The sequence below is a fragment of the Rhineura floridana genome, chromosome 2 (assembly GCF_030035675.1).
Source record: "Rhineura floridana isolate rRhiFlo1 chromosome 2, rRhiFlo1.hap2, whole genome shotgun sequence".
Classification (NCBI taxonomy): domain Eukaryota; kingdom Metazoa; phylum Chordata; class Lepidosauria; order Squamata; family Rhineuridae; genus Rhineura; species Rhineura floridana.
Genome location: NC_084481.1, coordinates 205,212,080 through 205,237,841, shown reverse-complemented (window position 1 = coordinate 205,237,841; position 25,762 = coordinate 205,212,080). Strand labels below are relative to the sequence as shown.

General features: G+C 44.0%; 1 protein-coding gene across 7 annotated transcripts in view; it reads left to right on the top strand.

Moving 5' to 3' along the window:
* Positions 1 to 10,133: 10,133 nt before the first annotated feature.
* TTC7B (tetratricopeptide repeat domain 7B) overlaps positions 10,134 to 25,762 on the top strand; it is a 178,621-nt gene continuing 162,992 nt past the window's right edge. For 3 of the 7 annotated variants that reach the window (XM_061611948.1, XM_061611949.1, XM_061611947.1), the window contains exon 1: positions 10,134 to 10,425. In XM_061611948.1, the coding sequence (XP_061467932.1) occupies positions 10,305 to 10,425 (121 nt within the window). In that variant the 5' untranslated portion in view covers positions 10,134 to 10,304. Of the gene's footprint in view, positions 10,426 to 10,467; positions 10,682 to 25,762 lie in introns of those variants that run through there. The other 4 variants (XM_061611952.1, XM_061611951.1, XM_061611953.1 and 1 more) reach the window with 3 other exon arrangements.

Below are 25,762 nucleotides of genomic sequence, written 5' to 3'. Positions count from 1 at the left end.
AATGATCCATGAGGGGAAAGTATGAGAACTGCTTATCTATTTCATTAGGTGTACAATACCTTTGTTGGTCTTTAGATGCCAGGGGACTCTCTGTTTATAAGTTAATGATGATGACATCAACTGAAGAAGATGAAAAGAAGCTCTATACCATGCAATTAGTAATTTTATTAACATTATCCTTTAAACCCATATAGGTATTTTTTTTCCAAATCCAGACTTACTAAGAATGTTTCTCCTCTAGACTTATTTCTTTGAGGCTTGAACCCTAACTAACATATTTGATCTTTTGTGTAAGTACTTCCATTATAATTTTGTTAAAATCAGAATTACGTTTCTCATGAAGCATCACAATCAATGGTGATTCTAGTTGCTTATCCATGTACCTTAGATCTACTGTAGAGACCTTTGGATTCTATTTTCTTAAGGTTCAAAAACTTTTTTTAAGGTTTTGGACCTCAAGCATCCACTTTTTATGACCTTTTTCCTTCTTTTGTATTTGTAATGTATTCTTTAAAGATGTAAGATTGAAATACAGTGTGTTTTACATTTCTTTACCATTTGCAATTTGCAATGTGTTTCATTTGGAAGTGAACTAGTGCCCAGAAGGGCTATAACTCCAGCTTGGTAAGTGGCCAGTTAGAAATGTTTGTCTTAGACTGCAGCTTTATTTATTTATAATTTGATTTATATCCCACCCTTCCTCCCAGTAGGAGCCCAGGGTGGCAAACAAAAGTGCTAAAAATGCTTTAAAACATAATAAAAACAGACTTTAAAATACATTAAAACAAAACAACTTTTAAAACATTTTTTTAAAGCTTTAAAGACAACTTTAAGAAAAGGCTAAAAAAATATTGTTTTTAAAAAAGCATGTTTTTTAAAAAATATTAAAAGCAATTCCAGCACAGACAGACTGGGATAGGTCTCAACTTAAAAGGCTTGTTGAAAGAGGAAAGTCTTCAAAAGGCACTGAAAAGATAACAGAGATGGCACCTGCCTAATATTTAAGGGGAGGGAAGTCCACAGGGTAGATGCCGCCACACTAAAGGTCCGTTTCCTGTGTGTGCAGAATGGACCTCCTGATAAGATGGTATCTGCAGGAGGCCCTCACCTGCAGAGCACAGTGATCGACGGGATATATAAAGGGTAAGAAGGTATTTCAGGTATCCTGGTCTCAAGCTGCATAGGGCTTTGTAGACCAAAACTACAACCTTAAACTTGGCCTGGTAGCAAATGGGCAGCCGTGCAATTTTTTCAGCAGCGAGGTGACATGTTGGTGATACCCTGCCCCAGTGAGCAGTCTTGCCGCCGCATTTTGCACCACCTGCAGCTTCTGGACCAACTTCAAGAGCAGCCCCACATAGCGCACATCACTGTAATCCAGCTTGGAGGTTACAGGTGCGTGGACAACAGTGGTCAGGCTATCCTTGTCCAGAAATGGCTGCAGCTGTCTTACCAGTCGAAGCTGGTAAAAGGCACTCCCTAGCCACGGAGGTCACCTGGGCCTCTAGCAACAAAGATGGATCCAGGAGAACCCGAGATGACGAACCTGCTCTTTCATAGGGAGTACAGCCCCATCCAAAGCAGACAACTGACCAATTATCCAAACTTGGGAACCACCAACCCACAGTGCCTCCGTCTTGCTAAGATTCAGACTCAGTTTATCGGCCCTCATCCAGCCCACCACCGAGTCCAGGCAGTGGCCAAGGGCTTGCACTGCCTCTCCTGATTCAGATGATGCGGAGAAATAGAGCTGGGTATCGTCAGCATACTGCTGACACCTCATCCCAAATCTCCTGATGACTGCTCCCAAGAGCTGCATATAGATGTTAAACAGCATGGGGGACAAGATGGTACCCTGCGGCACCACACAGCACAACTGCCAGAGGGCTGAAAGACAGTCACCCAATGCTATTCTCTGGGAGCGACCTTGGAGATAGGATTGGAACCACTGTAAAACAATGCCTCCAATACCCATCTCACCAAGTCAACCCAGAAGGATACCATGGTCAATGGTATCAAAAGCCGCTGAGAGATCAAGAATAACAGGATCGCACTCCCCCTGTCCTTCTCCCGATAAAGGTCATCCATCAGGGCGACCAAGGCCAATTCAGTCCCATAACCAAGCCTGAACCCAGACTGGGATGGGTCAAGATAATCTGTTTCATCAGAGTACTTGCAATTGCTGTGCCACAACCCTCTCAATCACCTTCCCTAAAAAGGGGGTATTTGCAACCGGTTGGTAGTTGTCACAAACCAATGGGTCCAGGATAGGCTTTTTCAGGAGCAGTCAGATCACTGCCTCTTTCAAGGCAGCTGGAACCACTCCCTCCCACAATGATGCGTTGACCACACTCTGGATCCACTCAGTCAACCCCCCTCGGCAAGCTTTAATAAGCCAAGAAGGGCAAGGGTCAAGAGGACCCGTTGCTGGCCGCATCATCGCAAGCACCTTGTCTATGTCATCAGGCCGCATCAACTGAAACCATTCTCAAGAAGTTGCAGTAGACGTTGCACTGGACACCTCATTGGGGACTACAGTAGATGTGGATGGGGCATCAAGACTGCTATGGAGGTGAGCAACTTTACCTTCAAAGTGCCTTGCAAACAATTCCCAGTGGGCCTCCAAAGGGTCTAAAACTCCATTTCCTGGAGTTGATGTCAACAGATCCCTGAAAGTAGGGAAAAGCGCCACTGGACGGCTACTTGAGGATGCAATCGAGGCAGAGAAGTGGGCCTTTGCTGCCTTCACCGTCATACAGTAGGCACGGTTATGATGTTTTACTCATGCCCCAACAGCCTCACAGCACATCTTTCACCACTTGCGCTCTAGCCGTCGTCCAGCCTGTTTCATTGCCCTTAGCTCACTGGTGTACCAAGGTGCAAACTGGGCTCCACAATGCCGGAGAGGGTGCTTGGGGGCAACCGTATCAAGAGCCTGATGCGCCTTGCTGTTCCACAGCGTGAGAAGGGCTTCAGCAGGGTCACCTGCTCTATCTACTGGGAACTCCCCCAGGGCATTCAGGAATCCTCTGGATTCCATTAGCTTACAGTATATCCTCTGTGAAAAGAACTAAAAATACTGTGCAGTGCTTGTTCTGGTTACCATACTGGCTAAATCATATTATCTTCAGTCATAGCCCAGCAAATCGTAGTATCACATTTTTGCATTAGGTTAACTTTGGGTTGTATGTATTCAAACAATACTCAGCAAGATACTTCAGTGCCAGTTCATAAAGATACCAAAGAAGATCCTCTACACAGAACAGAGTGTTGGGACACATGCACACCTGCCCGTGGATGTCTCATGTGTTCAATGTCTCATGTGACCTGGAGGATATAAAAATAGGGAAATGACTGTAGAAATGTTTATACAAATGTACACTCAACCAAGACCGTGTGTGTGAGAGAGAGACAGAGAGGTGGAAATTTCTGTCTCTCTATGTATAGAGGATCACCAATTTGATAAGTGCATGAACTAACGCTTACTTATTGTAGCAACACAATTATAACGTTAGGGTTTGCACCCAGTACATTTTTAGAGATAAGAAAATACTCGTCATTATACACAATATGCATTTACTCTCTGGGTTGGATCCAGACTTCACCTTCCACAAACAGAAAGGCTCATTTTGTACATGGAAGTCTTTTAATTCACCAGAAGGGTCCTCCTGGCAATGCATGGAATGCATGCAATGCAACTTTTGCCAATATTCTCACCCCCCTGAAAGCCTCAGTGCCAGCTTCTAAACTCTTCTGGAGGATACCCCAACTCTCTGGAACAGGGTAGGAGGTGGAGTTGGTGTAATTTAATTTGCAAAACTCAGATTCCCACCTCTGTTGATGGAAGTGGCGCTGACCCAATCCTTTGGGTTGTCTTCCACTTTCACTTTCTGGCAAACAGATGCCTCAGGATTAGGCAAAGGAGAAATTATATTTTTTAAAAAAAACCTTAGTTGGAAGGGCATAGCCTTGCACTTAATTGAACACTTTATTCAAAAGAACATGTCCTCTAGTACCTTTACAGGGGTGGGGGTGGGGATGTAGTGTAAACGTTTGTGGGCTTATGCCTACCTCATCCAATGTGTGAAGTTAGTAATCATATACTTATCTATACACATTATTGGTACAGGACAGGACAAATATTTCCTAAGAAAACACAAGAAATAGTAGTTGATACGGCTGTAGTCCTACACACAGAAGCATGACCCATTGCACACAGAGGTGCTTACTACTGAGCAAACATGCATAGAGTTGCATTATTAGTCATGTTTCTATTCAGAGCTTAAATGAACTAGCAGCCCATACTGGCTGCTGGGGATTAATTAGCCTAGCTATGCTTGCTTATTTTTAGTGGCTGCGGGCTTTGAATGAATACACTTTCTGATTTTATCTTGAATTCATTTGTGTTCTGCATAGAAATGTAACACACCTCATGCAGTGTAAACACACATGCAACCTGGGCTGCTTTTCACATTTCTACTGTGTGCACATGTGTACGTACACCAGAGTGGGGAACTTGTGGCCCTCCATACGTTGCTGGACTACAATGCACATCATCCCTGACTATTAACTTTGCCGCCTGATGGGAGTCAAGCATCTGAAGGGTCATGGGTTCCCCACTCCTTGCATGTGTACACACATATGGCTGGTTCCACTGTGCAAGGCAAGCAGAGGGTTTGCAGTAGTAGTCTCTGTCGAATAAAACAGAATTTTTGTTGACCTTTTACAAGAGCTAAGGGCAGAAGAAGAAACATGCTCTTGCTCAGAAGCCCCTATAGGTGACAGCACAAAGGAAATGGCCTGAAGATAACTGCATGTGCAGAGCAGCCTCTTTGAGTTTTTGGTGAATGTCACTCACACTGTGGAGGGATGTGTGTACACCTTAGATTTTGCAGCTTTGGTTCCCTAATCTTAACACAGTTCCAGTGTGAATTGAAAATGGAGAGGGGTGATGTTGGAAAAAAGTGATGTCTCTTTTAAATTATTTCTTTCTTTGGAGGGCATGTGGAGCCCTTCAGCCAATTACTGATAGTTACCATTGAACTAGACTTACTAAGGATTTATTAATCTATTTCTCAACCATTGGACTCTGAAACAAGAAAATAGTGACATGGGACCTACAACAAAAAATGTCCAGTTACAATGTAGAGTAGTCTCTTCTTTGTTCCAGTCAGCCATTTCTAGAATGCTCCATTCCATCTCCTCTCCACTGGTTTTTGAAACACCCAGCCCCAGCCCAAACAGCCAGCATTCTGTGGCCAATGAGCATGCTCAGTTCTCATTGTGCTATTTTGGGATTCCCTCCCTTAGTTTTATTTCTACTTCTACAAACTGTGGAAGTAGCCCTGAGCCTGCTGATACCTCCTCCTTCTGTATGGATGGTCATTCTGGTGACAAAAGGATCCAGACCTGAAGAATGAGTTTGCAGTTAATATATAGGATAGTGATAGAAATAGCTTTCTAGAATTTACTGTAATTGTAAAAACCCTAAATCTCATTTTGTCCTTTCAGCAAAGTAACAGGGTTGTGTTTTAGTTAACAATGGTTCCCTTCTAGATGTTGCCCTATTTCCTTCCTCTGCTTATCCATGCCATTTTGAACTGCCAAGCATTTAACTTTGGGAGGGGGGGCTGCCCCTTATCCGTTCCCCCTCCCTCCCTGACTGAGGCTGTATGCTCCAAATGCTTGGAAACATTTTTTATTTATTTGATTTATATCCTGCCCTTCCTTCCAAAAGAAACATGTCTCCTATGTTTAAAAACAAAACAGGCTTTCTCAGTTTTATGCCAGAAGTACAATATTGATTTTGTGGTGTCTGTTTCTGCCATAGCAGAAACCTAACACAAAAGCTATCTGTCCCTTGCCACTGCATGGGGACAAGGGATATATAGCTAGACTTTTGCAAGTCACTTTGAGTTTACCTTTCTGAAAAAAAGCAACCAATAACAATAATATTAGCAGCATCAGTTCAGGGTGTTTTTTTGCCTAATTGGCTTTTGTTGTAACTGGACTGTAATGGCCAGAATTCTCCTTCACATTACAGATGTCTTTCACACTGACGAGGCTTCCACACCAGTGGGCAGCATATGATACCCTTACGGCATTCTCTTTCACTGATAACATATTAACATAAATACAGACGTGATAAAACTTCAGAAGCTATTTAAGCCTCAAGTGTGAAAATGTCTCAGATGCAAGTGCCTAGATAGATCTTTCCTCACAGTAAACGGAGTGAGGGATAGGATCAAAGACACGTTTTACTGTCACATGTGGAAAAGGTCTACAACATGCCTTGTTAACTAACTGTTCAAGGGTACAGGGTACATAGATCATATTATAAATGTGATCAGCCAGCCACCCTGCATATATTGCCAGTGGTGCTGCCCAACTATATTCATATTTACTAGGAAATCTGACTGAATTTAGTAGGATTAATTTACAAGTAATACCTTAGATGGCTACAGTCCTATATAGGCTTGCTTGAGAGTAAATCCCATTGAATTTATTTATTTATTACATTTATATACCGCCCCATAGCTGAAGCTCTCTGGGTGGTTTAAGCAATTAAAAACAATAAAAACAAATATACAAATTTTAAAACACAAAAAACAATTTAAAACACAATTAAAAAAAATAAAAACAATTTAAAAACACATGCTAAAATGGCTGGGAGAAGAGAGTCTTGACCTGGTGTCAAAAAGATAACACTGTTGGATTTGGATTTCATTTCAATTAACAATGGTTAGGATTAGGCTACTAGATGAATTTATTTTACAATGCTCATTTACTCAAAGAAATCTCATTGAATTCCATTGGATTTACTCTGAGGTAAATGTTAGTAGGTCTTTTAAAATCCAAAATCATAGAAAAACATTCTCGTGGCACAAGCTGTTGTCTAATTTGTGGGCTTTGGTCTGTGCTTGTTGAACATCTTGACTCCTTTTTTTGGATTTTAGCTCCATACCACTCACAGATGTGTTAATGCAACAGTTTTATTAAAGTGGGGCACATACAGCTCCTTAGCAGGGCCTAAACATAAGTCTGCAGACTCCCCCTTCCCTCTCTTTTCCTTATGAGAGAACTTGCTGCCAGCCTGTGTTTACAACTCTGCCAGGAAACTGTCAATAAATAACTAATCAGTTAAGTTACTAACACCCATGTTATCCAGATGGAGCCCTGAACTCAACTGTCAGGGTTTAACAGACTATATGGAAGGTGCAGTGGCCGACTACTGGGGAACAGGGTCTTTGTGGTGGTAGCATCCCAGGCTCAGTTTTGGTACATACTTAATGTAATCCTGGAGCCAAGCAAATACCATTTAATTTCTCCAGGCTTTTTAATCTGATTTGCTTTATCTCTCCTTGATTGCTTTAATGGTTCTTTGTATTTATTTCTGCTGATTGCTTCTATTGATGTGTTTAAATTTGTTTGCTTTAATTCTTTGTAGGCTGTCCTGGGATGGAATATAAATCCCTTAACTAACTACAAGTGTTGTTGTCTCCTATTCCAACATCCCCAACCTGATTTTTTTTCCAAGGCGGCACATTTGGAAACTGAAAAAACTGTAATGGGTACCACAAAATACCCATTTCACAGAGGACAAACAAAACCAGTCAACAAAACACCCCCCCCAAGTCCCTAAAAGCTCCTATGCTGAAGTAATAGCCACTGTTTGGGGGAACGCATAGTTTAATTCTATATATGTTTACTCAAGTAAGTCCCACTGAGCTCAGTGGGGTTTTTTTGTTGTTAGGTGCCTTCAAGTCGATTACGACTTATGGTGACCCTATGAATCAGTGACCTCCAATAGCATCTGTCATGAACCACCCTGTGCAGATCTTGTAAGTTCAGGTCTGTGGCTTCCTTTATGGAATCAATCCATCTCTTGTTTGGCCTTTCTCTCTTTCTACTCCCTTCTGTTTTTCCCAGCATTATTGCCTTTTCTAGTGAATCATGTTTTCTCATTATGTGTCCAAAGTATGATAACCTCAGTTTCATCATTTTAGCTTCTAGCGAGCCAAAAGAAACCCAAGTAACCGCACAGGCAAACCCAAACAGCAGCTGCTTGGAGGAGACAGCGCATTGATAGGAGTGTCAAGGAAGTAGCACATATCCACGAGATGCACCCAAGGATCACGGAGGATACTGGTTGGTGGTGACAGCAGAGATTCCTGTGGCATCAGAGGTGCAACTAGGAACTTTAAAAAGCAAAAGTAGCCATGCTGGTTCATAAGAAGAAAAAAGAACTCCTCCAAAATCCACAGTTGGCCAATTTTGTGAGAATTTGGTTGGCCCTAGTAAAGAGCGGTTCTGCGAGGCCCTCGAGGCCCAAGCCGGGCCTGCCCACGTGTTTCATATCCAGCCATACCAGGGACGTAACGACAACACAGTGCACAACAACGTGGAATACATCCTGGGCAAGTGGGTGCTCAATGACCAAAAAGTCCAAATGCCAAATCAACTTCACCCACTTTGGAATGTGGCAACAAACTCTTGCTGGAGGGTCAAAAGGATAGGACAGACCGTTGTGAGGCTTGCATAGAACAAAAAGGACATTTTTTTCTTAATAATGTTACTTGTTATTTAGTTTTAATTTTTGTAAATTGTATTGCTTTTATTGATGTATTTTTATACTTGTGTTTATTTTTCTTTGTAAGTCGCCTTGAGGGCCTGTGGCCAAAAGGCAGGGTATAAATAAATTTAACAACAACAACAACTATAACAATAATAATAATAATAATAGTGACAGTTCTGGTTTAATTTGTTCTAACATCCAATTATTTGTCTTTTTCGCAGTAAGTGGGTACCGGATTGCAGTCTTACGCCCTGGAGCAGCTTTTGCCAACTTGATGCCTTCCAGTTGTTCTGGACTATGATTCGCATCCACCTCAGCCAACATGTTGGCTGTGGCTGGTGGCAGCAGTTGCTGTTGTTATATGCCTTCAAGTCAATTACGACTTATGGTGACCCTATGAATCAGCAACCTCCAATAGCATCTGTTATAAACCATCCTGTACAGATCTTGAAAGTTCAGGTCTGTGGCTTCCTTTATGGAATCAATCCATCTCTTGTTTGACCTTCTTCTTTTTCTACTCCCTTCTGTTTTTCCCAGCGTTATTGTCTTTTCCAGTGAATCATGTCTTCTCATTATGTGTCCAAAGTATGAAAACCTCCGGTCCATCATTTTAGCTTCTAGTGACAGTTTTAGTTTAATTTGTTCTGACACCCAATTGTCTTTTTTGCGGTCCATGGTATGTGCAAAGCTCTTCTTCAACACATTTCAAATGAATTGATTTTTCTCTTATCCACTTTTTTCACTGTCCAACTTTCACATCCATACAGAGATCAGGAATACCATGGTCTGAATGATCCTGACTTTTAGTGTTCAGTGATACATCTTGGCATTTGAGGACCTTTTCTAGTTCTCTCACAGCTGCCCTCCTCAGTCCTAGCCTTCTTCTGATTTCTTGACTATTGTCTCCATTTTGGTTAATGACTGTGCCGAGGTATTGATAATCCTTGACAAGTTCAATGTCCTCATTGTCAACTGTAAAGTAACATAAATTTTCTGTTGTCATTACTTTAGTATTCTTGACGTTCTGCTGTAGTCCTGCTGGTGCTGGTGGCGGTACCATAGTCCAACACATCTAGAGGGCACCAGGTTGGCGAAGGCTGCCCTAGTGAGCGATTATAAGCTTGCGCTTTCAACCTGTTACAACTGGCAAGCTAACTCCCACGGCTACGCTTTGTGGGGTGTGAGAACGAAGGGCGTGTGGGAAGTCTGTTGACAGACGGCTTGTGTGCGCGATACAGTCATCTACCACAGCCCGATAATTTTAAAGCGTCTCTTCGGGCTACGTTCCACAACTCTTGCTTTTTTTTTTTGGCCGGCTGGGCTCCTGCTGGAAGGGCGGGATATAAATCAAATAATAAAGAAAAAAATATAAACAAACTCCGATCGGGAGAAAGAAGAACAGGCGCCGCAGCAGTGAGCTAGACTTAAGCCTTGCCGCCCACTCCTCTCTCCTGCTCGACCTCCGTTTCCCGCCCAGGGCGCTGCCGGAGCCGCTCTTTCTCTTCCCCTCTCTCTCGCTCTCCTCCGCCCGCGCAGCCCACTCCGCCCCCGCCTCATTCCGCCGACTGCCAGCAGGTGGCGCTGCAGCGAGCGGCGTCCTGCTCCCTCTCCGATTCCCGTTCCGGGGCCGCAGCCCGGCTCGTTCCGTCGCCGAAAAGGCGCCCGCTGCCGCAGCCGTGCCCCCCACACGGCCCCGCACCGCTGGGTGTCCGTCCGGCCTCCTCCCGCTATGGCCACCAAGAAAGGGGGTTCGCGGCTGGAGACCGAGATCGAGAGGTGCCGCTCCGAGTGCCAGTGGGAGAGGATCCCCGAGCTCGTCAAGCAGCTGTCGGCCAAGCTCATCGCTAACGGTGCGGCCCGCCGGGTGGGAAGGGAAAGGAAGGGAAACCGAGGGGTGAGAGCCGGAGTTTCGATCCTCCTCCTCCGTCAACAGCGGCGATGGTTGGAGTTGCAGGTGCAGCGGGGGTGGGTGGAGGCAAGCACCGTTAAGGTTGGAGAGGCAGCGCTTTCCTCGAGACTAGGGAGCCACGGTCGTCAGGTGATGATGAGCTGGATGAATCCCAAAGCCTCTCTGAATGGAAGGGGATTGCCCTGTTTGCATATGAGGTAAACCAAATAAATAAGAGAATGTCCCTGGGCATATGCAGAATGCTCCCCGCCTTTCATTAAGCTATAGGAACCGCAAACGCCCCCGCAGGTCTGCTGTTAAGGACAGAGTGAGGACTAGTCACCAGGTCAGAAGCTTGACTTCCCCCTCCCCCCGCAAATCTTTTCCTACGAATTAAGCCTGGGTCCCAAGAGACATTGTTAAATTAGGAGGTGCAAGAGCCCCTTTCACCTTGATAATCCCTTCCTTTCTGGAGACTATGTGTATGGTACCTAAATCTAGATGCCTCTGTGTTTGCATGTTGCTGTTGCAGAGTGGTGTGGAATTAGCAGTCTAGTCTTAGGCTTTCTTTTATTTATTTACTTAATTTAAAACAAGTTCCCATGGCTAATTAGTGGTGAGGCCAGCCTCAAATTAACCCTTGCAGAGCAGTGCTAGGGAGTGGGCTAATGCTTTTCTCTCGCTCTCAGATGCTGTACTGTATTAACCTCTGATTCGTTTGTGTTATACATGTGAGGATTTACTTACATGTATTTCTCTCCCCAGGTCTTTGACAACGGTGCTGAAATAGTGTGTGCGTGCACATAGGGCTTTGATCTAATAAGGACTTCTGTAAGGTGCCAGACCTTTTAGCTTTTGCTGGAGTGTGAACATCTCATTTAAACATTTGTAGAGTTCCCTGCCACTAGTTAGTAACCAAATTAGCCAAAATTTGGCATTAGTGAACAGGACTTTCAGAGGGCCCTGAGTTTCTGTGGCTTGGTTCACAGATAACACTAAGCCAAACTATAGCTTAGCATGAATGAGCAAATGTACTGGTTCAGGTAGGACATTGTGGCTGCTTTGCAACCCATGGCCCCAGCCCCATCCTGCTGATGTTGTAGTACCAGGAACTAAGCCATGGTTTGGCTTAGCATTACATGTGAACCTGGGTTCATAATTTGTCCCGCTCCATGAGCTATAACCAAGGTTTGTTCTTGCGTTAGTTTCATTTTCTGTAATGCCCACAACACCAGATGTTGTGACTAGATGAAATGTCTGCTAATTTTGACTGGTCCTCTAAAAAGCTTTTCTTATTGGAGGAGTTGATCTCACAGTATCACTAATGCTGACACAGTATCACTTATACTGACAATCTGCAAATGTTCATATTGAAGAGCAAGAGTTGTATAATATTACAGATGCACACATTTATGAGACGTGTTAAGGAAGAGTTGTAGGGAAATGTGCCTTTTAATTAAATAGAAGAACACTGTTGCTCTTCCACTCTATGTTGTCGAACTGTGTTTTATTGTAATATGATGTTTTTAATATGTATTTTGTATCTTCCTTTTACATCTGTTTAATTGTGGTAGCCTATGGCTCTGAACAATAAAGACTTCATTCATAAATATAAGAACATAAGAAGAGCTTGCTAGATCAGGCCAGTGGCCCATCTAGTCCAGCCTCCTGTTCTCAACGTGGCTAACCAAATGCCAATGGGAAGCCCACAGGCAGGACCTGAGTGCAAAAGCACTTTCCCCTCCTGTGGCTACTGGCAACTGGTTTTCAGAAGCATACTGCCTCCGCCTATGGAGGCAGAGTATAGCCATCATGGCCAGTAGCCACTGATAGCCTTTTTAAAAAACTCTTCTATCAGGTTGTACTTCTAGGGCCTATAAAAAAGAAGTTATGACTTAGTCACTACCATATTGCAGTTCTCTCGTTCACTTAACATAAGGAAACGTGTTCCTCTTTCATGTGTTGCAGAATGTTTGCCACAACTACTGAAAGAGTGGAAGCAGAATACTGAATATCCCTTACAAGGAAGCTGATGCATTGAGCTTTGGGGTGAATAGGGCAGTAGGACTGGGGATTTGATCAGTCAAACATGATTTGGTCCAGTAACAGTCATGTATTTTAAAAACATTAATATGAGAGCAACAAAAATATAATTATCAGCAGGTTTAATACTTAAAGTTATTACAAAAAGAGAGAGCTGTTGTAAAACAGTGACATTGTTTGAAAATGTAATGAAATGTTCATTTCATTTATTTTTTTCACTTTTATTCCCCTCCCCGCCCCAATAATGTATTGTGCCATATGGAGTCCTTTTATCCTCACAAGAACCCTGTGAGGTAGCTTAGACTGAGTCTGGATGGGTGACTGGCCTAACATTGCCTGATGAGCTTCATGGCTGAGTGAGGATTTGAGCCTAAGTCTCCCTGGTTCTCGTTTCCTACTTTGTTCACTAAGCAGTAGCCTTTGCCACCGATGACTGTGTTCCTGTTTGAAGATGTCTGTAGTTACAGCAGAGAGCTACATGGAGAAGTTTTGCTATGCTGCTAAATTTGCCCATGGCTGCTGCCATAATGACTAATTTTACCATAATGACATTTTAAAAAGGAAACTGCCATGTACACAGTGACATTTTTGGAATATTTGACAATATTAGACTGGTCAGTTGAGCAGTTTGTCAGCCCTGGGGTTGAGGGTGTATTATTGTAAGTGATTGTAAGTTCTGATTGTGCTTTTTTTAAAAAAAGCAAAAGCAAAACCTCTCTATTAATGTAGCATTCGCCATTATGAACTAAATTGTAAGGTAGTCATTAGCTGCTGTGAACATTTGTGATGTAGTACTTCCATTCCTTAGTACAGCATTTTCTAAAATACATTATGGGGAGCCCTGGGAAAGAGGAGCTATATAAATTTCTTAATAAATAATAAATAAAATAAGTAAAAATGCCTTTTACAGAACCACCTTCAGCATGTTTATGAAAATCCCACTGTGTTCAGTGTGATTTATTCTTCAGTCAGTGCGTTCAGACTTGCTAGCTTAGGTTGCAATCTTAAATACTCTAATTTAGGAGTAAGACACATTTAATAAAGTAGCTTGCTTTTGAGTGCTTAGGATCTGGTAGGCTCCAATAATATGTGTACCTACTTGGACATAAGTTCTCCTGAAATCAATAATTAGGAGCTGTCCTGGCTCCCAACCAGAAAAGCAGACTCAGGACTTGGTGACTGGGTTTTTCTGCCTAAAGCTTTATTCCGGAAATCAGAACAGGGATATAGCATCTCATTCTAGGCCTAAACTGGGATTCATACAGGAACAGGCATACTAGACATTGGAAGCAACAGTAGATGAGTTGTCGCAACAGCAAATACAAGCAATGCTACTTCTATATATACAAAGAAAGGGTGAGCACTTGTCACTATTAATTTAGGCTCTTCTCAGCACAAGCTGCAAGGTGGGGGCTACGATGGGGGCATGAACAAAATTGGGCTACTTGTAACTGTCTCTTCTGTAACCTCCATAACCTTGGAGACATGCCAGTCTCTCACTCTGCTGAGTTGCTTTCATTTTCACGTGCCTGAGAAGTATCATATTTTTGTTAGCACATAACTCTTTTGCCCTTTTACTTGGTTTTTGTGCTGGCAGAGAGTTAACCAGGGCTGTGGAGTCGATACACCAAACCTTCGACTCTGACTCCTCTATTTTTCTACTGTCTGACTCCGACTCCACCCAAAATTGCTTCCGACTCCACAGCCCTGGAAAGGGCTGTAAATGTCTTTTTAAATTGGAAGCTCTCATAGGAGCATTTTTATCGCTGCCTGAATATGCGCTGATCTTGGCATCACAGCATTTGTCTTCATCTGGGTTCTGTGTCGTACACAAAATGATACACAAAATGTTTTCCATCTTGAGTTATGGTGAAATGTTCAACTACAGCTGACTTCATGGGAAGCTTCTTTGACATTTTGAATTTATATTTTAAAAAATTGTCAATCAAAATTTATTTTAAAGTCGGAGTTGGTACATTTCTACCAACTCCGACTCCACAGCCCTGGGGTTAACACCAGCCAGCTTTGAAGCTTCTGGAGGCACATCCTCTCTAACCCCCCCCCATTTTCTTCATAAGTGTTGGCAATGGCCTCCCCAATGTCAGTAACCCCTTCTCCGTCCTCCCAACCTTGTCAGGGATTCTCCTTGGGGCCCCTGACTGGAGTGGGCTGTAAGCTATAAAAGTCATATTGGTGCTGGGAAAAACATTTAAGTTGAACTACAAATCTCTGTCAACATGTTTTTCTAAACTAAGGTGCTTCAAGACTATCACTGTTTTCGGCTGGGATTCAGTCGCATACTGGCAAATTTAAGTTGTGCAGTTAAAGTGGATTTGGAACACTTGCACAACAAACCTGCTTCCTTCCCAAGTCAGACCTTTTTGTGGTAGGAAAGTGATGGGGAAATGCACTGGAAAATGTTGCTTGACAAAACATTGTATAGCCTCCCTGCAAACAAATCAAAATGAATGTTGAGTAAATAGCTGGTGTTATCTAACCTCCGTGCAAACTTTTGCAAACAAACCCAGATGACTCTCAACAAATAGGTTGTCTGGAAGCAACCTAAGAAACCTCACTAAAGCAATGTTGTGTTTCTGTCATGCACTTTGACCACCAATTAAGAAGTACAGTAGTTACTATTAAGGGTTTCAAAGCTGTAGTTGTGCTTTGAGTGATAGTATCTTACCGTATTATAGTATAGAGCAGGGATTCCCAAACTGGGCCATAGATCGCCAGTGGTCCACAAGCTTCATTCATGTGGTCTGTGGCATGTCTGACTTAAATATTCATATAGATTTTTTACTGCTTCTTTTATTGCTTATATTGTATTATATTGTATTACAGTTTGAATTCTGTGGAATACAATTTGTCTGTACATATAATATTTTTGTAAGCTGACAGCAGCATTCTATGGGGGTGGGGAGGAGGAAGCGTGGCAGGTGTGAGGCAATTGTGGCAAGGGCATGAGGCAAGCGAGAACAGTGGGCAGGTGGGCGAGTGAGGCAAGCAAGGTGGGAGAGCAAGGCTGCCTGGGTGAGCCATGGAGAAACAGGACAGCCTGGGCTACCTCCTCATCAGTTGTCCTGCTCTGCTGTTGCTGCTCCCCCCACATCACTGACAGCCTCAGCGGCAGAAGGCAAAGAGGAGGGAAGTGGCAGGAGAGCAGGACGGTTGCTGTGGCACAGCCCCAGCCACTCCCCACTGTTCCTGTGTTGCTTGGCTGACCGCCTCCTTCTCCTGGCAGAAGTTCTAAAGGGGAGGAGAGGAGGAATGTTGGTGACCCATTGGGGGGAAGAAAAGAGGAATCTTGGCAACCCGTCTGTGGGGGGGGGCAACCTCTTTGGAATCTGTGTGTGTGTGTGTGTGTGTTTGGGAGTCCTGGCGGGGTTGGGAGTCCTTGTGTGTTTGGGAGTCGCTGGGTATGTGTGTGTTTGGGAGTCCCAGGGGGTTGGGAATCTGTGTATGTGTTTGGGAGTCCCTCTGTGTGTGTGTGTGTGTGTGTGTGTGTGTGTGAGTGTGAGTGTGAGTGAGTGAGAGAGAGAGTCCCTGTGTGTGTATGTGTGTGGGGTTGGCACGCAAAATGCGTTGGGCAAAGCCCCTAGTAATACAATATAACAAACAAAAGAAGTAATAAAATAATGAAAATCATGCAGCATCTAGCACAGTGCATTACAATTGCTACAATAGGCAGAAAAATCTTTAAGTGGTCTGCCAAGACAATGAGTAATTTTCAAGTGGTCCATGGGGGAAAAGGTCTGGGAACCGCTGGTTTAGAGATCAAGAATCTCTCCATAGAAAGAGTTGATGAAAACCTGGAGGTAGTTTTCTGCTCGATAAGAAGAGAGGCCTGAATGAGGTTTCTATCGTGACAAGTTTTGTACATCTTCATATATGTGTTACCCTCTCCCCACAAACTCTTCTACAAGAAGTAAACAGTCTGAGAACAGTTAAAAAAAGGATGCCGCATGTGACAAGACTAGAAGATGCGAATATGTAGTTAAACTCATTTCCCCTGATTATGTGAATTTGGTATTTTGAGTATCAGCGCGGTTTGGTTTAGTGAAGAATTCCAGACCCTTGGTCATTAGCAGTACTATCTGCAGTGCTATAGCACGAGCTTTTCCATCACCAGTGATTCTCATACCAGTGGCACTAAGGGATTTAGCATTTTAGAGGACATTTGAGATACCACATTTATCCTGTAGCAAAGCACTCTATGGTATTCCAGTACCACTTCCCATTTATTCATGATATCCCTTTAGACATTCTTTAATTAAGCTTCTCTATTTATATTTTAGATTTAGAGTAAGGGGAAGCATGGTAAATGGTAATGAGTGTAGAACAGTGTAAAATTGGGATATGTGCCTCTTGCCAGGGGCTATTATGTGTAAAAAGAAACATGATTGACATACAGTTTAAATATGTTTATTGCAAATTACATACCATCCAAAAAACTGACCAGGAGGATTTGCTTGTATTCATGAAACTGACAAAAATAATGTATAATTTATACAAAAGACTTTTGCATTATATTAGGATGTTTAAAACTGGAAGGGCTTAGAATGCTGAGAAGGGAAAGAAACCCTTCTGGCTGAAAAGCTATCGGAGAAATGCTTTTGCTGAACTGCTGGAAGAGATGAAATAAGGACTTGAGAAGGAGGGAGACTATGAAGGCTCAGAAAGTTTGGGCTGCTTCACATATTTTTTGTGTGTACATTTAAAAAATGGAAAGTGCCATTGCAACAAATCAGTATTTGAAAATGTATACCATATGCTTGCTAAGGAGCTGGCATTGGCTACAACTCCCTCTTGGAGTGTACAGTTGGTGACAAACTTGGGTTTGCCTTTACATGTTTGGATTGGCCATGACTGCTAGTTTGGGATATGGATCTTCCAGATTGAGTGTATATTTGAGTCCTGAAGGCTTGGGCTGAAGTGCTCTTGTTCAGATTAGTTTACCTCACTGGTTGTTGTTGAGAAGATGACTTTAATTTCAGCATTATGTTCAAAAGGCTTATCAGTTGTCTGATTGGGAATCAATAGTTGAAGGCTATTCTGTTGGCATTGGAGCGCTTTAGGAATGTGCAGTCTGACAGGGCAGTTGTATTCACGCTCCCTATCAGGGCTGGTGGCTATTGGAGTGGAGGTATGGATATAAATGTAAATGAAATGATAAACATAAATGGCGAATGAAACATGTTTTTTGAATACTGAACTGCAGCTAATGGGTCTTTTAGTTTGGTATTGTTTGGTTCCAGCTCATGTGGGCATTGTTGGAAATGAGCTAGCAGATCCGGTGACTGGGAAAGCTTTGGATCATAGGGACATTGACCTTGTGTTGCCACTGGGTTAAAAGGACATTGTTAGGTGAATGGCAAAGGCAGTGGGAATGAGTTCTACAGGTAATAGGGTTTTTTCTTTTTGTCTGTCAAGGACCACTTTACCCTTAGGGCTGCCACTCCTGATATGAATCAACCTGGATCCTGTGTCCAGCACCTGAGGCCCTTCTTCATGTGCCCCCTCCAAGGGAGGTGTGGAGGGTGGAGATACGAGACAGTCCTTCTTAGTGATGGCCCCCCATTTATGGAACACTCTCCCCAAGGAGGCACATCTGGTGCCATCATTATCTATCTTTAAGCACCAGCAAAAACATTTATCTTTTCTCAGGCATTAGGCTCTTAATTTTGGTGGGTTTTTGGAGGGCTTGATGTTGTAGCCTCTTTTTATTTATTTATTTATTTATTAAATTTCTTAGTCGCCCATCTGGCTGGTTCTCCAGCCACTCTGGGCGACGTACAAATTAGCATATCAGTGCAATAAACATTAGAATCTGAGTCATAAAATCTATCTACACATCTAATAACATAGCAATCCAGTAAACATTAAAATCTACACCAATAATAATAATAAAAGCTAATCCTCCCCAAAGGCCTGCCTGAAGAGCCAGGTCTTCATGGCGTGGCGGAAACTCATTATAGAGGAGGCAAGGCAGAGATCATTAGGGAGGGAGTTCCACAGGGTGGGGGCCACAATTGAAAAAGCCCTCTCTCTAGTCCTCACCAATCTGGCTGTTTTCACTGATGGGATAGAGAGAAGGTCTTTTGAGGCTGATCTTGTTAGGCGGCATAACTGATGATGCCGGAGGCGCTCCTTCAGACAGACTGGGCTGAGACCGTATAGGGATTTAAAGGTCAAAACCAACACCTTGAATTGGGCCCAGCAAGCCACTGGTAGCCAGTGTCGTTCTTTTAACACTGGAGTTATGTGATCCCGCTGGCTGCCTTTGATCAGGCGTGCCACCGCATTCTGTACCAGTTGCAATTTCCGGACCATTTTCAAGGGTAGCCCCACATAGAGCTCATTACAGTAGTCTAAGCGAGAGGAGACCAAGGCATGTACCACCGATGGGAGCAGATGATTGGGGAGGTAGGGGCACAGCCTCCGTATCAGATGAAGTTGATACAGTGCTGCCCGGCTCACAGCTGAAACCTGAGCTTCCATGGACAGTTGGGAGTCAAGAATGACCCCGAGGCTGCGGACCTGGTCTTTCAGGGGCAATCGTACCCCATTAAGCACAGGTCGAGATCCCCTAACCTTTCCTTGTCTCCCACGAACAGTACCTCGGTTTTGTCAGGGTTCAGTTTCAGCTTATTCCTTCCTATCCAGCCACTCACTGACTCCAGGCACTTGGACAGGGTTTCTACAGCCGACCTTGGTGAAGATTTAAATGAGAGATAGAGCTGCGTGTCATCCGCATATTGGTGACACTGCAGCCCAAATCTCCTGATGATAGCCCCCAGCAGCTTTATATAGATGTTGAATAGCATCGGGGAGAGGATGGAGCCCTGCGGCACCCCACAAGTGAGAGGCCAAGGGTCCGAAACCTCATCCCCCAATACTACTTTTGGTGCCTATCAGAGAGGAAGGAATGGAACCACTGCAGTACAGTGCCCCCTATGCCTAACCCCTCCAGGCGATCCAACAGGATACCGTGGTCAACGGTATCAAAAGCCGCTGAGAGATCCAGGAGGACGAGGAAGGTGCATTCGCCCCTATCCAGTGCCCTCCTTATATCATCCACCAAGGCGACCAAGGCTGTTTCAGTCCCGTGTCCAGGCCTGAAGCCTGACTGAAATGGATCCAGATAATCCGCTTCCTCCAAGCGCGCTTGCAACTGCTTCGCCACCACCCACTCCACCGCCTTGCCCAAGAATGGTAAATTTGAGACTGGGCGAAAGTTATTCAAATCCTGGGGATCCAAGGAGGGCTTCTTTAAGATTGGTTTTATTACTGCCTTCTTGAGGGCTGATGGCATCACACCCTCTTCCAAGGACGCATTTACCACCGCCTTGATCCCCTCGCCCCATCTGTTCTTGCAGCTCATAATGAGCCACGATGGGCAAGGGTCGAGTAGGCAGGTGGTTGGCCTTAAGGTTGAAAGCACCTTGTCCACTTCCTTGGAAGGGAGAAGCTGGAACCGATCCCACACTACTGTCAGGCCCAGGATGAGACTCAGGAACCAGACCAGAGGTTGTAAGTAATTCGTGTTTTATTAGGGTAATGTCCAAACAAAGACTGCGTCTTCTCATGAAGCAATACAGGGATACAGGTCCTGCGGCATTGGGAGAAAGTTGACAGAGCAAGGGGCTGCTTCCCGCCTGTTCTTTAAGAAGGGGCCAAACGGGCACGCAACCTTTCGCTCCTCCTTAACTGCCCCTCAGGTACTGCCCGCCTTCCCCCCCTTCTCTCCTGCCTTTTCAGCTGTCTACGTGTGCGCGGTGAGGGGGGAAGCATCACCCCCTCCTCTTCTGAAGTTTCCGATTCCACTATGGGGGATAGGGAAGGGGCTGATGGTAAACTGTCTCTCCGCTTTTCTGCTGTGGTCAGCCCTCCCTCTTGCTCTGAGCTGCGGAGAAGGGGAGGCGTGAGAATGTCCAGGGAGGATTCTGAAACTCCAGAGCTCTCAGGGTCCCCGTTGCTAGGCGACCCTATCACTGGCATTTCCTCTGTTTCGTCTTCACTCCAAAGGGGGGAAGTTCCTCCCCCTTCCCTCTGCCATCCATCTGAATCCTCTTCTCCCAACTCCCCGGGACCCCCGGGACCCAGCTCTGCCTCTCGACAACTACCGGAAAACCATTGGCCGCCTCTGGCTCACTCACTGTATCCACATCGTGCAGAATCGCACTCTTAATACGATCGATTTTATCCGCAAAGTGTTTTGCAAATTCATCACAGGAGGTCTTGGAATGTCCCATCGGTTCCGAAGCAACTGGACCGACCAGGCTCCAGACCACTTGGAACAGCCTCCTGGGACAGCACTCTATGGACACAATAGAGGCAGCGTGGAAATCCTTCTTTGCTGCCCTCATCACCACATGGTAGGCCGCTGCAGCCGCTCTAACCCGTGTTAGGGAATGGGCTGTTCCACTGCCTTTTATATTTATGTTTATTCCTTTTATTGTTTTATTGGTCTTTGGAGTAGTTTGTGTAGGGTTGGGAGGGTTCATTCGTGGTGTTGTGAGGTTTGTGTGGTGGAGGAAACAATTGATCATGTTTATTTATTTATTAAATTTATATCCTGCTCTTTCTCCTAGAAGGAGCCCAGGGCAGCAAACAAAAACACTAAAAGCTCTTTAAAGTATCTTAAAATCAAAAGACTTTAAAATATATTAACACAAAACATCTTTAAAAACATATTAAAACAAAACATGTACAACTTTAAAAACACCTTTAAAAGAAACACAGACACCACCTGGGATAAGGTCTCTACTTAAAAGGCTTGTTGAAAGAGGAAGGTGTTCAATAGGCACTGAAAAGATAACAGAGATGGTGCATGTCTAATATTTAAGGGTAGGAAATTGCAAAGTGTCAGTGCCACAACACTAAAAGTCCATTTCTTACGCTGTGCGGAACAGAGTTCCTGATCAGATGATCTGCAGAAGGCCCTCACCTGCAGAGCGCAGTGACTGACTGAGTATAGAAGGGGTAAGATGATATTTCAGCTATCCTGGTCCCAAGCTGCAGTAGGGCTTCGTACACCAAAACTAAAACCTTGAACTGAGCCCAGTAGCTAATGGGCAGCCAGTGCAATTGTTTCAGCAGCAGGGTGACATGTTGGCAATACCCTGCCCAGCGCCTCTGCATTTTGCAGCAGCTCCAGCCACGTTATCAGGAGGTTACCACTTTATCAGGTCACATCAACTGAAACTGTTGGATGTTGTATCTGGCACAAGCAGATGCCCAGGATGCAGAACAGTATAGTGACAGGCTAGATGCCAGTTGAAGCAATGAGCCGGACAAGCAATAAGTTTTAAGAGTCACTTTACTGACAATATATCACAAGCTCTCTCTGTACAAACTCCTCGACCCCCACACTCATAAGTGTCTGCTGGCCCTCTATATAGATAAGGCCAGCTGCCCGAGCCTAGGTTTCTTAGCAACGTGTCCTTGAAGATGGCTCGAGCTCTGCCAACTTTCGCTGCTAAGTCACGTAGCTCACTGGTGGAAATTTAACCTCTGCTTTCGCGGTTTAATAGCCAACAGTTTCAGCAGCAGGGTGACATGTTGGCAATACCCTGCCCAGCGCCTCTGCATTTTGCAGCAGCTCCAGCCACGTTATCAGGAAGTTACCACTTTATCAGGTCACATCAACTGAAACTGATTGCAACAAGTTGTGGCAGACATTGCACTGGACACCTTACTGGGGACTACAGTAGATGTAGATGGGGCGTGAAGGTTGCTACAGAGGTGAGCAACTTTACCCTCAAAGTGCCTTGCAAACAATTCAACGTAGGTTTCTAAGGAGTATAAAACTCCATTTCCTGTAGTTGATGTTAACAGACCCCTGACAATATGAAGAAGCTCCACTGTATGGCTACTGGAGGATGCAATGGAGGCAGAGAAGTGGGCCTTCACTGTCCTCACCACCACACATTGGGCATGGTTGTGTTGTTTTACTGGTTCTCAATAAGCACGCCTTTCACCCCTTGCTCACTAGCTATCGTCCAGCATTTGGGACTGTTTGCTATGTGTGGAACCCAGAGAGCTTCTCCTTCATAGGTGTAGTGATTTGGGGCTTACAGATTTGTTGGTGGCGGCTGTCCTTTGGAACAAGACCCTCTGGGATGCGATGCTGGAGATTTTATGGCAGTTTGAGAAGGCTATGAAGCTTTATGAAAAGCTGTGAGTGAAGCATGATAATCCTCTTGCTGGTAGGTGGTGGTAGTAGGGCCTTACTTGGGCCTTGATTCGCCATAGAAGCACCAGCACCAGAGTATACCTTACAACATTTTCTGAGCAATTAGGGCAGTAAGGGAATTGAAATAAACTTAATTTAAAAGCCTTCCAGAGGGTTTAATGGGTTTAAATGGACAAATCTGTTGAAGTTGCTGGTTGCATACAGTAAAGGATTAGGCCTGGTTTGGATGTAATTGGAAACAATGGTTTTGCAATATGAGGATAAGCTATGGTGAACCTTGGGCTTGCACCTCACCTCTCTTCCTCTTTTGCATCTGTGCGGAGGAGATTGAAACCTTCCACTTTGGATTTTAAATTAATCAGAATTATCTATGACATCTGAACTTGGAACTGTGGTTTGTTTAAACTATAAGTGGTAGAAAGTGAGGAAGAAAACCATGGTTACAGATCCCAGTTTGCTTTATCCATATTTGAAACTAACCACAGCTTCCCAAGCTCAGACATCAAGCAAAACTGTGGTTAGTTTAAAACTGAAAGCAGATACTTTGAGGGAAGTGAAGGGAGGAGCATGGGAGACATACTGTCCCTGCTGCTTAACCCACTCTTGGATATATTTTATCTGAGAAAGGAAGTCCAGAAAGCTGTTCATCCACACAACTTCTTTGCTCATACATTTCTTAAAAAATATATTTTTAGTGTTTTAAGAAGTAGCATAACAAAATTAGTACCCCTCCCTAATAGGAGTTTGCAATACATATCTTTAAAACTCTACAATTTTAGCTACACTTGGCAGTTGGTCATATATGTCATGTTCAATAGTATATTCCATAAATTTCTACCAGGTGGTGTTAAAGGACTGTGGATTAGTTCTTCCATTTAAGAGATGTAATTTATATTTGATTTTTTTTCTAAGACTGCCATATTTCAAATATTTTCAAACCAGGCTGAGGTATCCAGCCCCTCCAAGGTTTTCAAACTCTGTGTTGTTGTTTGTCTTGCCACCATTAATAAAATTGAGATTAACTCTTTAAAACATAAATCAAAATTAGGCCCCTTGTATAATGACAATAAAATTAACTTGGTGATATTCTCTCCAGTAATATTGATAATATTTTGATGCATGTCTTTCTGAAATCTGTTTACTTTCGGACATAGCCATCAGAGATGCTCAGACATAGAATTACAGTCTTAGGATGATATTGAACTTAAATTGCATAACTCTATTGATTTCAACGGATCTAGTCAGTATAGCTAATGTTGGATGTTGCCCAGACAATGCAACACTAACCATGTCTACTCAAAAGTAAGTTCTAGTGAATTCAAAGGAGCTTACTCCCTGATAAGTGGCTATAGGATTATAGAATTAGGTTGAGATCCAACTGGACTTCTCCTTCCTCTCCTCCTCACTGCACATCTCAAAATCTGCTCTGGAGGGTTGGGGGACGCTCTGGAGCAGATCTTGAAGGTGCATGTGGTGGGCTGGAGAAGAAGAGAAACTGCAGATTTCCATTGCACAAATAGGCAGACATCATTGGATCTTGCCCTTAGCCCAATGTGTGCCACATATTTAAAGATTGTTTTTATATTGCTTTAAATCTAAATTGTTTTTATATTGTTTTAAATTTTAAAATTGTGTTTTAAATTGTTTTTAAAATATGTGTTTTAAATTGTATATTTGTTTTAATGTTTTTGATTGCTGTAAACCGCCCAGAGAGCTTCGGCTATGGGGCAGTATACAAGTGCAATCAATCAATCAATCAATTAATACGATTGATAGGTGTTCCAAGTCAGCTCTTTAAATCTGTACTTCAGGCAAAATCAAGCTCCTTGTAATAGTCAATCCATGCTGTAAATATTCAATATTATGAATACAGGTAGATAGTCTAATTGTACAGGGAGCTCAGTAGTTTCACTTTGATTAAGCTCTCCCTACCACTAGGTAGCAAATTATATAGCAAATATGTTACCACTAAAGGGCAGGAAATTGCCTATTCTTTAGACGATCACTATATTTATTTATTTTATTTATTTATTTATTTATTGCACTTGTGTACCGCCCCATAGCCGAAGCTCTCTGGGCGGTTTACAGCAATCAAAAAAATACACAATTTAAAAACATATTTTAAAAACAATTTTTTTTTCCTGATGGAAGATGGCGGCGTAGCGGCTGGATGTGTTATCCGAAGCTCCATGAACTGGATTGATAATATCTTACCCACCACCTTTACACCTCTCAAATGAGTGCGCTTTTTAGCTTACTCACCCCCTTTTCTGATGTGGCTTTGCTGTGGAGAGGGAGCAGGAGTAGGAGCAGGAGCGGTGGCGGCGAAGGAGCGTTGTGTTCGGCTTGCCGTTGCCTTGGGTGCCGAAGGCTGTGCCGAGCATCAGTCTGCCGTCAGTGGTGAGAGCACTGAGGAAGGCGGACGAGCTCGGGGCATTGCGTGCGGAGGTCACAGAGAGCCTGAGCCCAACGGTGGTGAGAGCACCGTGGAAGGAGACCGGGCTCGGGGCGTAGAGGAGACCGCGTGGAGTGGCATTGGAGGAGTAGGGCGGCCGGGGTGCGGAGAACAACGTGGGCGCCTGAGTGAACACCCAAGGACGGTAGAGCAACCCGTCGGTGGTGAGAACACTGACGAGGTTGGCTCAGTTCAGGGCGCGCCCCGGCGCAGAGTAACGACAGTGGGAGAACATCGCACGGAGTGACTGAATGTGAAGGGCCGTGGGAAACATCCTGCCCAGCAGTGGTGAGAGCACCGCAGGAGGAGGCCAGGTTGTTGACGGCGGCGGCGGACGGTAGGAGAACGCTGCGGAGGGTGAGAACGCCGCGAGGAACAATCAGAGTGTGGGTGTGACTTGCAGCAGCGGGAGAACGCCGTGGAGAATGATTAGAGACTGAATGTGATTGCTTTCTCTCTACCCCCCCCCTCTTCTTGGGATACGGTTTACATTGGGGGCGGCAAATATAACCTCGCTTTATAACACTTAGTGGTTGGAAGATTTTATTACTTAATTGGGGGAAGTGATTGGCCGCCATTTTATAAGTGGTTGATTTTGTTTTT